At 36.7% G+C, this 14,129-nt stretch overlaps 1 protein-coding gene across 3 annotated transcripts in view; it reads left to right on the top strand.

Annotated features, from left to right (window-relative positions):
• The window catches only part of Arhgap6 (Rho GTPase activating protein 6), a 487,916-nt gene that overhangs the window by 319,736 nt on the left and 154,051 nt on the right, over nt 1–14,129 (top strand). The window contains exon 1 of one of the 3 annotated variants that reach the window (XM_028885951.2): nt 2,216–3,292. The exons of the other annotated variants lie outside the window; for them this stretch is intronic. Coding sequence (XP_028741784.1) covers nt 3,278–3,292 — 15 coding nt within the window. The 5' untranslated portion in view covers nt 2,216–3,277. Of the gene's footprint in view, nt 1–2,215; nt 3,293–14,129 lie in introns of those variants that run through there. 3 annotated transcript variants of the gene reach the window in all.

Here is a 14,129-nt window from a genome sequence, read left to right as displayed (position 1 = left end):
ATTCTTTATCCAACAGTGAATTTTACTTGCGTCTGATTTAAAAACCATTGTTGTGTTTGATTTGTTGCCCTTTTCCTAAATGTCATGCAACCAACCTTAGTCTGAAATGCATTTAAAGCATATTGAATGATATAACCACCAATTAAAAATGATGAAACTCTAGTTTTAGAGCTAGGATGGATCATTTACTCTTGACAACAGGGGAAGACTGACTAGCCAGGCATCAGAAATCTGGAAGGAGGATGGAAAGGCAAGAGCCTACAGTGAACAACAGACTGAGGCTATTCATAAAGTTAGTTTTCATAGAGGTGATAGAGATATTTATGGGTAGAAAATTATTCCAAGTCAGGTGTGTGTGATAATAATCCAACTATCATACATGTATTGCTTCATTAATTCCTTCATCCCAACATGCAAATGGCTAGTGGCTTCTTCTATTTGGCAAGAATTCTTTACATAAATGTTACCCTCACTTTGAATAAAGAGTGGAGAGAAAGCCATCTCAAAGTTATTTATTTGGCTATGGGTAATGATGTGAGAAAATTTGCTTTGCTAATGTTTGTATGAGCTAAAAATTGAAATAGCATGCATTTGCCCCAACAGGGGCCAGTCTCCTAAACAAACCGTAGTGCAACATGCATGTGGGTTTTCTTGTTAATCATATGGGTGCTGACCCTAGAAGTTTCACTTCCCTTTACATACTGTGGCTCCTTTAGAAGATAGGGCTCAGCATGTTGGCTGCACTTTGATTGGCCTCATTATTGTAGAACTTCGTAGCCATCTCAGAAAAGCAAACACTGGGCTGCAGAGATGGCTCATTAATTAGTAGGACATACTGTTCTTCCAAAGGATATGAGTTCAATTCCTAGCACCAATGTTGGGTAATTTATAATGACCTATAATTTATAATTCCAGCTCCAAGGGCTCCTCTTCTGCCCTCCATGGACACTGCCCTCACATACATATACCAAGACATATACATACATACACATACCTTTAAAAAAACTAATTAAAATCACGCTAACAGGGATGGAAAATTCTCTGTTTCAATTTTTCTTGGTTTCAATTTTTCTTGTTTCACCAAGGTCTTTAAGTAAGATATCCAAGGGAAACGATGCCTCTATCATATATATATATATATATATGCACATATATATGCACATATATATATATATATGTATAGAATTCAATGGCAAATAATATCCATGTGTCTGAATGGTAAATAGCCAACTGAATTTCACAGAACAGTTTCATGGATGCTGAAGGAAGCAAGAGAAAGAAGACAAATCTGAGGCCTGTAAAATCCATGGAGGGCCATATTAGGAACAAGGAAGGGGATGTATTTTTAAGTGGGAAGTCAACACAATATAGAAATGCACCGTTTAACATAAATTATGCTAATTTAATCAGAACTTCTGAATTGGGATATAGTGATAAGAAACTTGATACTGATATATATGTTCATAAATCTTATTCTAGATTAAAAAAGATATTGACAAAATGTATAAGCAAAGCAAAAACAGTTTGGGTTACCTTCAGTCTTTCTAGGACTGCAGTATAATTTACAGGACTAATATGCCAATTAACCATAATTTCCTTTCTCTCTTATGGTTTAATGAAATCTCTTCTTCTCTTGGGTAAACTGAGTAATTATACATTCCCAAATGGAAAAATGTTTTTTGCAGAAATGTTCTTTTTTCTGACATCACTAATTTAGTCTGTCTCTTTAATGCAAGGTGGGGTTGAAATTACCACATTCTTACAATTATGTGTAGATGATCCAGTCTTTCTATGTGTGAGTCTATATTTTATAGGCCAATTGAAAGATCATCCTCAGGCATTTATTTTAAGGAATCTCTTAAATCTTCTATCACTTCATTTCAGGTTTCCTATGAGTCCTGAACTATTTTATATTTGGGAATGATTTAGTAAGAAAGTTAGAACACAAAGCTAAAGTGTCAGTGATTCAGTACTCTAGGCTCTAGCAATTATTGTGTTGTCTTTAAATTAATATGGGTGACTTTGTCCTGCTTCTGCCGAATGCACTGAAGATTTCCTACATGTGACTAATTCACTATGTTCATTGCTTGATTTGCCTTAATTAATTAACAGTGCCATTTTCAGTTTTCTACAGAATTATAATCTGCTACTGTTAAATTAGTATCATCTCTGAGTTATTATTATTATTATTATTATTGTTTGTGCGTGAAAACTATTGGAATCTGTAGTTCACCACCTTGTACTAAACAACCTATTTGCTATTGATGAGAACAATATTCTTTGTACACATTCATCCCATGCAATAAGGAAGACTTTTACATCAGATTAGTCTCTTGGCTGATTTAAATATTATGTTCCTGAGGCCCCAGACCAATGCTGGTTACAACTTTTTCACTTCCTGCCCTGTGGCTGAACACCTCCAAATTTTATCAGGTTATTGCACAGATGTCTTTTGAGTCTGAGAAGAACCAATTGAGAATGTAGCTCAATGAGTATAAATCAACCTCCAGAAGAGAATAAAAGTTAAAGCACAGAAGTGGGGCCTAGGTCATAGTTGATTTTTTTTTAACAACAAAAGAAAGCAATTCTCCATTAATGACAACACATTTGCATGAGGCATCATATGATGAAGTGTTTGTGTGTGTGTGTGTAGCCAATCTATTGATACATTAACGTAAGTAAAATATACCCATTCTTTGCCATGGAACGTATTGTTGTGTTGAGTTTCAGGTTGCTTTATGCTTGTCTGTGTTATTTTGCTGTAATGATTACCCAAACATTTCCAGAAAAGAAAGGTGAAGATTGATTTGTCAATGCCTGAGGCCCTTCCCAACTTGTGGCTGAAAACCATGTTTGACAGTGAGTTGTTTGGGCCTTGAAAGGAATTTTCCCACAGAAAGGATATTCTAACTGGCAGGCTCCCAGGACCGCCCACAAATCCATTTAACCATAACAGAGCTGACCAACACTGTCAGGGCTAGAGCTAGTTTCCAAGTGGGAAGTCTGCCTAGTATTAATAGCACAGTTCCAGCTGAACTGCGGGCCCAGTGGACTTCTGATGTGCCGGCCTGGGAACCAAGGCAGTCTTTGTAACATTTATGGGAAATAGATTCCTTGGTGAGAATGGTGGGAAGTGAGGACCATGACTTCCCATTTTTCGTTTTCACTCTAATCATGACCAACTCCAGTATCCAGTGGGAAGAGACCAGAATGGCTCCTAGGGGAATCCTTCTCTCAACCTGAAGTCTGATCTGATTGTGTTGGATTGACTGTTCCCATGTACAGGACATTTGTAAGTTGGGTGTTTCTAGGTCACCTGTATATAATTATGTGGTATGGATGTTTACTTTACAATAGTATCTCTTTGTTTAGGCAATATATATGTATGTATATGTATATATGTATATATTTACTAGATTTATTATATATACATATACATATATACTAGAATTTAAGTCTGGTGTTGTTTTAGATTTTTAAAATTCATTTTGATTCATTTCAGCTTAAATTGCTCTTGTGATTCTTTAATGGTTTAACACTATTATTTTTGTGCAAATAGAAAGGGTGTGCATATTCTCCTTATGTGGGAGGAACTTGGACAAGTGGGTGGTGTTTTCTCTCTCTCTCTCTCTCTCTCTCTCTCTCTCTCTCTCTCTCTCTCTCTCTCTCTCTTCCCTCCCTGCCTCCTCTCTCTCTCTCCCTCCCTTCCCCCTCCCTCCCTCCTTCCCTCTCTTCATTTTCTCTCTGAGATGTGCTGTTCACATCAAGATATGCTTTTATAAGTTAAAAATTGTATTTGTACTTGGGAGATAATTTCTTTTTACCTATTCATATAGAAATATTTTAAACTATGTATAAAGGAGAATGAGAATGAAAAGATTTTTCTTTTCAAGGAACTCTTCATTTTTATTTTGACTTTAGTGGTGCTGGGGACTCACACATGCTAGACAAGTACTCTACCACTGTGCCACATCCCCAACCTCAGTAGGTCTTTTATTTGTCCTTAAAATTCTATAAAAAATATTTTTTTAAAGTGGCAACTAGCAAATTATTTTAGACTAATTACAAATAAATTCCTCTGTAATGTAAGAGCTGCATTAAAGTTGCTTTATAGGGTGCATAATAATGAAATATTTTTCCTGTTTTCATGAGTTATGCATTGTGGAATTAATCCTATCTAGGGAAATAAAAATGCAGGAATTTATAAATGAATAATGAATTTAAAATATACAACATCACCTAAAGTGCTGACTTGTTTAGAGTTCTCTTCATGTTTCTAAAATACACGTTCTTTTCTAGGACTCTATTTTGGGACATAGTCATAAACACAAAAGGACCATCAGCACGAAATTAAATTTGTCTTTAAAACACTTTATTTCTTCAACCCTGCCTCCCACACCATTCTTTTGAGCCCTGTGTTATCCCTATTATACTAAACAAAACAGGAATACGAGGAGTTCCACGTGGATCTAAGGGCAATAAATGAGAGCACAAAACAAAGCACTTGGTCTGTTGTTCCCAAATATTTCAGCCACAGGAGGTGGTAGAGTGTCAGAAATACTGAAATTACCTCCCAGACCCTCAGGCTTGGTATTTCATTGGTTCAACAAATGATGTATTACGTTCCTATGCTGAGTCAAGCTACTGAGGTGAATAGAAGAGACTCTGCAGAGCCTCCCATGACAATTTCTGGTCTAGGAGCTTCCAGAAGAAACTGATTCAGAATCTTTGACGCTAACCCAACATTTATTCCCCTACCCCATGACTGGGAGTCTCCTCTCTTTTCCAGGATCTCAGAAGGGTGAGAATGTAGTTCTCATTTATGTTTATACTTGCCCTCTTCATGCTTTCCATTTAAATGGGGCTACATGAACTGGCCTGGGAACCCAAACCACCACATGTTGTTTCTGTGGGAAAATGTGCATGGACTCTCCACTATTGAACCATCTTTACACACTTTTAGAATGGAGGAGTTACTGAGTTAGCAAAAATCATTTAGGGCTCAGTATGACTACCTTTCCTACCAATCTTCAAGATATTAACCAGTTCCTGTGGTTGAGAGTAGGAGGGAAGTCCCTTCAGTCCTGCAGGTAGCATGAAATGATACAAATTAATGAAGAGACTTCTTCAAATTTGTATGAAAAATGATCTTTTCTTCAGGTCATAAATAGTCACCATTTTATTCACAAAAATGATAGTTCATAGAGTGCCCATACTGAATTGTTATTATTCTGAGGCCAAGGTCTTTATCAGAAGATTGCAATCCATTTGACCTGTGTTTACTGCATGATCTCTGGGCAGAACTCATTAGTGCTATAGTTAACACAGTTGCCATAAAGGCAGGTATCAGTTTTTTTTTTCCCCTGGAGCCTCTAGGCATTATTTCCCCATATCTCTTCCATAATCTGAATGTTGTAGGTACTTTGTTTTCACCTCCATTTTCACCTGCTTGATAAGGGTGATACTGGTGTGTACAAGAAGGACATTGAACATATATAAGATTCCTAAGGAATCATGAACTTGAATTGAACTGCAGTAGCTGCTCTACCAGAGTTTAAAGGAAATATGATTATGGTTACCTTAGCAACCATAGCTCTGCACTTGCTTTGTTTTATTACTTACTGTTTTCTTATTTTAGTATCATTTGAAGGAGAAACAAAGGGGAAAATATCATTAAAGTATCACTTTCAAATTATGATGTATTGAGGCAGCTGGGAATGATACAATTTTTTTATAGTTATAAAACCATCTCCTTTTCTTAAATTTTCTTGAAATACTGGAACTTTCAGATATAAGAAGTGAAGTAAAATAGGCTAAATGTTCTTGCTAACTATAGAGTTAGTTAGTTTTTAAAGACTACCAAAAGATATTTATTTATATTTATCTTATATTTATACATATTTATTTATTTATATTTTCTTGGACATACAAATAAGGACTTTATTGTTCTTTAAAGTGGGAAAGATTTTTGGTCAGTAAATTTTGTAAGTACTTTTGTTTATAATACAGTTTCTCAAAAATATATGTATACCCAAAAGAAAAGTACTAGGTTGCTAGATTGTCAGTGATATTTAAATATTATTTTCTATGTTAGTTACTTTTCTCATCACTGGGACCAAAATAACTGATATAAATAACTTAAGGGGAAAAAGATTTATTTTTATTTTTATTTATTTATTTATTTATTTATTTATTTATTTATTTATTTATTTATTTATTTTGGTTTTTTGAGACCTGTGTAACAAGTCTGTGTAACAGCCTTGGCTATCCTGGGACCTGATCTGTAGACCAGACTGGCTTTGAACTCACAGAGAGCCACCTGCCTCTGCCTCCTGAGTACTGGGATTAAAGGCCCAGAAAGAGTTATTTTGGCTCCTGGCTTCAGAGGGTCACAGTCCATCATGGCAAGGAGGGTATGTAGTGGAAGAAACTCTGTCCATGGCAGTGTGCATGTAAGGCAGATAGACAGCATGCTAAAAAACAAAACAAAACAAAATACAGAGTGGATGTAACTTTCAAGGGTTTTCCCTACTGACCAACTTCTATCATCTAGCTCCCAACTCCTGAAGGCTTTACAGTCTTTAAAGTAATAGAAAAAAATAAACAAACAAAAAACAAATTTGGGATTGAGTACTAAAAATACCATCTTTTAAAAAATTATTTTTAATTTTTCTTTTGTTAAAAACAGACTTTTATCTCACATTTATCCTGATTACGGTTTCCCCTCCTTCTACTGCTCCCAGTTCCACCCCACCTGCCCTCCCATTGGGGACCACTCCCTTTCTGTTTCTCATTAGAAACAAACAAGCAGCTGGGATGTAAAATAAATAAATCAAATAAAATTATTTTTTTTTAAAGAAAACAAATAGGCTTCTAAGGGATAATGAGCTAAATAATACAATTTAACAGAATAAAATAAAAACTAACACATTGGAATTGGACAAAAGAAACAAGCAGAAGAGAAAGAGCCCAAGAGAAGGCACAAGAAACAGAGACCCACTCGTTTGGTTTACACACTCAGGAATCCCATAAAATCACTGAAGTAGAGGCCGTAATATGTATGCAGAGGAACTGCTGCAGACCTGTGCAGGGCCTGTGCATGCTACTTCAGTCTCTCTGAATTCATATGAACTTTGCTCATGTTGATTTAAAGGGCCTTACTCTCCTGGTGTCCTCCATCCCCTCTGGCTCCTACTTTCTATTTCCTCTTCTGTTGGGTTCCTATAGTTCCTATAGTCCTATAGAGTCCTATAGGGGAGGGATTGGATGGAGACAACTCCTTCAGAATTGAGTGTTCCACGGTCTCTCATTCTCTCCATACTCTCTGGCTGTGGGTCTCGGTATTTGTTCCCATCTGCTGTAGGAGGAAACTTCTCTGATGATGGCTGAATAAGCCACTGATTTATGAGTAGAGCAGAATATCATTAGGAGTAATTTTATTGCTATATTGTTTTGTTTTTTAAAGAACAGTGGCATTTTGTTTTACCTTAGGTTCCTGAGTATCTGGTATCAGGATTTTGGTCACCCAAGCAGTGTTAAGTATGGGTTCTATCTGTGGAATGGGCCTTAAGTCAAATCAGATATTTCTTGATTGCTCCCACAAGCTTTGTGCCTAGCATATCTTTCAGGATGGACACCATTATTGATCCAATAGTCTGTAGTTGGGTTGATGTTTACATTTCTCTTTCAAGAGCATGCAGAGTACCTTCCTGTACTAAAGACATGAGATCACAGGAGTGAAGGCTATTTGTACACACTGGCTCAATTTCTCCATGTCCAGTGAGTTGTGTAGATGTTGTCTTTAGCAATGGGGCCTTGCCATCAGTTTGTGGAAAGCAACCTATAGTCTTTGAAACAGCCTGGGTTTTTTGGAGATTCCTAGGGGAACCTTTTGGCCAACAACTCAATTAGATGTAATCTAATCCTGGGATTGGAAGCTTCATTTGGTGACAAGACATGGCTAGTTGGGGCTAGATGATGGTAGTTGGTTTGCTTAATCTGCCCATACCCCCTTCCCTTCATAGAAGTGTAGGGCTTTAAGCAAATGGATTTTTTGAAAACTTGTGCCTGAAAGACTATCTTCTCACATTGCCTTTTGTGGAAAATGTTCCATTTGATACCATAATGCTTTCTAATGGAGAAAAATGCTGGGGTTGTGCACTTTCTTGACTTATTAAGTAGAAATTCAGATATTTCACAAGGTTCTTCATTGAAAAGCTGTTAGAATATATGAAAAATCTAATTGTAAGATTTCCTTTAAAGAGGGGAAAGTTAGAACAGTTCTTGGGTGTCAAGGGCCCAGTGCCCTTCCTATGTAAGCCCACAGCATAAATTGAAGAAAATATTATGGAATAGCTTTGCTCCCATGAACTCTCCATTCCTATAGGGACCTATGGTCACTTCAAACAAATGAGGAATTACTTCTTCCTGTGGTCTAGTCTCTTGTGTTTTATTCAAGCTGATTTCAATATCCTAAGTTTTAATCAAATATTACAAGAGAAAAAAATATAGGAAAACTAATATAAAAAAATCTGTGCATTGGTTACTCAGACTGAATCATGATTAACATTTGCTATTGTTTGCCTTGGGTATTTTCATGCTTTTGTAAAAAAATATAAGTATATTAGAGACACAGATGAAACCATTGATATGTCAGAAGTTTTCCTATTATAATAATTTATTCAGTCTATTTCTTGTCTTCTCCACTTACTAGCATGAATTGTTGAGAACCAAAAGATAATAATTAATTATATTTCATACTTTATATATCCAGAATATTTTTGTTGTTTAGTGTAGCTGATTTGATATTATTTGCATGACTTTCTTTCATCAAGGTTTAACTATTACCATGACCTCACACTCAAGAGAGCCTTTGAAAATGCCCCGTATCTCCTCCATATTGGGATGGCATGTTCTTTTATGACAGAGTGAATACAAATCATCCTAATTCATAATAAAGGGCTAAATACAGCTTTTTAAAAATTTCCATGGCAACTTTAAAATGATGCATTCTTTTCTCTGCTACCTTTAACACAGTCATTAGTTTGTTATTCAGGTGCTTTCCAGAATGTTGTCTCTATTCATCCTGCATGGTGGTTAGAACAAGTGGTATTACAACTATCTCCCACGTAAGGAAATTAGAGCACTATGGTGTCAGTACAGTTCTTGTCAATCTTAAATTCACCTTTGCACCTCCCAATGAGCTTCACAAAAGTACTATTCTTAAGCTCCACAGAGAGTTGATACAAATCAACTGTGCTGAGACAGACCATGAGCATCAGTATTTTTAAATGATTCTACTGTGAAGCCAAGGTTGAAGTCCTCCCAATGAATTAGTAGACCCTTGTCCAAACCACTCAACTGGAGGCTACTTGTCCCAGGAATAAAAAAATTGAACATTTTTGATTGTCACAAATGATAGAAGGGAGCTACAGACATCTATTAGGGAGAAGCCAGGGATGCTGATAAGTACACTATTGTACCAGGCTTTTTGTTTTGGGCTACCAACCAGCTCCCAAATCATGACATGGAGACTTATTACTTTTGAATGCTCAGCCTAGCTTAGGCTCATTTCTGGAAACCTCTTTTAAATTAACCTGTTTCTCTTTATCTTCCTTTTACCTCAGGGCTTTTAACTTTTCTTTCCTTCTGTGTATCTTACTTTCACTGCTTCCTCCAGTGTGACTGCCTGGTTTCTGGCCTCGGGCATCTTTCTCTCTTTCCCTCTCATTCTCTTCTCTTGTTCTTCTTTTTTCATTCTTCTAGATTCCTCCTCCTATTCATTCTCTAGCCCTGCCTATCCTTTCTCCTGCCTAGCTACTAGCTGTTCAGCTCTTTATTAGACCAATCAGGTGCCTTAGGCAGGCAAGGTGAAACAAATGCAACACATCTTTACATAATTAAACACACATTCTTACATTATTAAACAAATGCAGCATAAACAAATGCAACACACCTTTACACAGTTAAAGTAATATTTCCCAGCATAAACAAATGTAACACATCTTTGTCTAGTTAAAATAATATTCCACAACACCCTATGGCATCATTAAATTATCTGGACCCAAGACTCAAGGATGCTGCAGCTGAGGAACTCTAATTTGGCTGATAAGTGATAAACTGAATTTTTACAACTCTATATGCAAATTAGTTATGATCTTTTGATACTGCTAATGAAATGAATTTTATAAGCAGGTTGCTCTTCAAATCTAAAATATGTACAGTGACTTCAGTTTACCAGTACTCATGTGATATTGTTATAACCATAGGATGATTACCAGATATTTGCATATTAAATATTTTTGTTACCCTCGTCCAACTATTAAAAGTGACATAAAACAACAAAACAAAGGCAGCAATATCAAGAAGAAAAGTTCTCATTCTCTCTCTATACACACACACACACACACACACACACACACACACACACACACACACGACTCTTTTAAAAAATTCCATTGAAAGCTCCTGCAGGGCTTGTGGAAACCACTGCCTACTGGCCCCATCCTGAACATCCAGTCAGTGAACCTGGGTTGGATTTCAAGCATATGTATTTTTATACTTTCTAGATATGTCCTGCCTTGGAGACCACACTTTGAGAATCAGTGATATGGAGAATGTATCCATGGTAGATTTTTCAGGAGACATTAACCCCAAGAAGCATTTGTGAACACTGCAAGTTAATACAATACAAAACTTTGATTATCATAGTACAGGAACAACTTGAAATATGATTCTTCAAAGGGGTGTACAAAGGGCTCTGAAATGGTGGAATTGTAATCAGAACAATCACTTGGTATCAAGCCCTTTGCTCTGATGTCTAAGAACAACTTGAGTTGCCAATTAGAAGTTTTGTGAAGAACAAGTCCACTATTGAAAATGGATGGCTTCCCACCTCATCAGAAATGGGAAGATGCTAGCTTAATGAGACACTTGCAGTTTAATGAGAAAGATGTTATATTTTACAGTACTGAATAGGTATTGTGCATACTATAAGTAGATACTCAATTAAGAAATGATCCACAAAAAACCTGCCTAAGCTTTGAATTGATTAACATATGGCTGTCAAATGATAGATGGTACATCTAACTTTCAGTGAAATGCTTTACCTCTTTTAAACATATCAAATTTCCAATGAATTGAATTGTTGGCTAAGGCAGATGAATAATAGTAAAACATGAAGTTTGAAACTTGTGTCCGGCATTTCAAAAACAAGTCAATTGGCCAATGACAAGTAACAGACAATAGTGACTGTGATGGTGTTTTGTGAAAGGGAGTTAGTGTCCTCATATTTTGGTCTTTTTGCACCAGTTACTTTTCTCATTGCTGTGACACAATAACTCATATAAGATGGTTTAGAAAGGAATGGCTTTCTTTGGCTCACAGTTTGAGGGTACAGTCTCTCATAGTGGAGAGGTGGTAAGTGTGGCTTTAGGTGAGGTGGCAGCAGCACGAAGTAAATGATGATATTTCTACTATTTGTTCAATCTGAGACTCCAGAATATGGCATGGAAGCACCTGCATCTTTCCTCCTCAGTTAAACGTTTCCGAAACAGACTTATAGACACAGCTAGAGGTATCTTCTAGGTAATTATCCAGTAAATTAGTACCCGCCCATTATTCCTAAAGTAAGAAGATTATGGGGAAAACTGTAGTTTTTTATTTATTTATTTATTTATTTATTTATTTATTTATTGTTGTTGTTTTTTTTTTTTTGAGACAGGGTTTCTCTGTGTAGCTTTGCGCCTTTCCTGGAACTCGCTTTGGAGACCAGGCCGGCCTCGAACTCACAGAGATCCGCCTGGCTCTGCCTCCCGAGTGCTGGGATTAAAGGCGTGCGCCACCATTCTGAAATGTTTTCAAAATACCCCAGTAATAACAGTTTTGTCACTCCCTTTTACAACTTTACATTTCTTAATCAATATCAAATAATAATTGTATTTTGTCAGAACCTACTTAAATAACTGCTATGGTTTGAGTCTTATAAAAGTTCATGAATTAGAAATTTAAATCTCACATTTGTGTGTCAATGTTATTTGAAGCTGTAGTAACAGTGATAGCATTAATGTCTTTACAAGAAGAAAACAAAAGGTGTCAGCTGAACCAAAACTCTTGCAATTATAATCATGAGTGAAATAAATCTCATTCATTATAAATTACCCTGTTCTGGGTATCGTGTCATAGAAACAGAAAAGGCACTAACTAGAGATAAATACTAAGTCTATGTAGTTCTACAGTCCATGAATTTGAAATCATATATTACATTCCCATTTAAAGTTAGGATCAGGAGCTGGAGAGGCAGCTCAGGGGTTAAGAGCACTTGTTGCTTTTCCTGAGGACACACATTTAATTCCCAGCACCCACATGTTAGTTCACAATCATCCTTAACTTCACTTGCAGAGTACCTAGCACCAATTTTTACCTTCACAGGCATTAGGCACATACATACATGCTAGTAAAACACTCATATATATAAAATAAATAAAAAGATCACTAGGCCTCAAAGAACTACAGGCAACTAAGGAATGCCAAAAGTGAGAAAAATAGTCTTCCCTAGGGAAGAGCACAACAATTAACCATCCAATACCAAATGTTCAGCCCTGAATACATTGTGTGTGTGTGTGCGTGCGTGTGTGTGTGTGTGTGTGTGTGTGTGTGTGTGTGTGTGTGCATTTGCAAATACTTACAGACCAAGTAGATTATATTTAGGAATATATTGGCATATACATATATACATGTAACAACAATTAGTGAAAAAAGAGGCCAAGAATTTGAAAGAGAGCAAGGAGAAATGTATAGGAGATTTGGGAGGGAGGAAAGAGAAGACATGTTGTAATTATATTATATTCTCAAAATAAAAGAAGTAATAAAAAAAGAAACACACAGAAATAAATATTTTTAAATTAATAAAAATAAAGTTATTTTTTAATTATATTTTATAATTTAATTTAATTTTACATATCAGTCACAGATTCCCTTGTTCTTCCCCCTTCTGCCCCCTCCCCCACCTTCCCCCCAGCCCATCCCCCATTCTCATCTCCTCCAGGGCAAAGACTCCCCTGAGGATTGAGTTCAACCTGGTAGACTCAGTCCAGGCAGGTCCAGTCCCCTCCTCCCAGATTGAGCCAAGCGTCCCTGCATAAGCCCCAGGTTCCAAACAGCCAGCTCATGCAATGAGCACAGGTCCAGGTCCCACTGTCTGGATGCCTCCCAAACAGATCAAGCTAATCAACTGTCTCACTTATCCAGAGGGCCTGATCCAGTTGGGGGCTCCTCAGCTATTGGTTCATAGTTCATGTGTTTCCATTCGTTTGGCTACTTGTCCCTGTGCTTTTACCAATCTTGGTCTCAACAATTCTCGCTCATACAAACCCTCCTCTTTCTCGCTAATTAGACTCCTGGAGCTCCACCTGGGGCCTAGCCGTGGATGTCTGCATCCGGTACCCTCCGTCATTGGATGAGGTTTCTAGCATGACAATTAGGGTGTTTGGCCATCCTATCACCAGAGTAGAAAAAAAAATAATAAAGTTAGCATCATTATAGAGATAATCCAAATTATACTACCCACTGTGCAAACTTGTAGCTCTGAGTTTAGGGGTTGAGAATAAAAAAAATAAACTACCAAGAGAATTTTGACACCTAACTAAGCCTTTCTGTTGTGTTGATGATATAGATGACAGTCATCAAGAAGTCTTCCAAAGAAGAACTAAATGATCCTATATTGTAAAAATATAGTATAAAATTTAAACTGCTCAGAGAAGCTAAATCTTAGAATAAAAAAAAAAAAAGCAAGTGCCTGTGAATGCAGTTCTACTATTGTGTGTTTAAGTGTAAGCCCAGAGGTTGCTATGGTATTACTTCTGCGTGCATGGCAACAGAGTGAACTGAGTGATTCAGCTTGACAAAAGAGGAAATTAGCTCACCATTTCCCTTTCCCTAAATCAGAGTGAGATATCCAAATATTTCATTTTGAAATGGTATATCCATCAACATGTTCTAATGGATGAAAGTCAGTGGTGGGGGTGGGTGAGGGAGAATCGTAAGATGAAATGTGTATATCATGTGCTTGCCAGAGACAATGCAACTTGTGTTTAAAGAATCTAATAATGTCTCTGCATCCTTCTTTCTCC

This window comes from Peromyscus leucopus, chromosome X (assembly GCF_004664715.2).
Source record: "Peromyscus leucopus breed LL Stock chromosome X, UCI_PerLeu_2.1, whole genome shotgun sequence".
Taxonomy (NCBI): Eukaryota; Metazoa; Chordata; class Mammalia; order Rodentia; family Cricetidae; genus Peromyscus; species Peromyscus leucopus.
The sequence above is the reverse complement of the archived record's forward strand: the minus strand, read 5'-3'. Positions and strand labels throughout refer to the sequence as shown.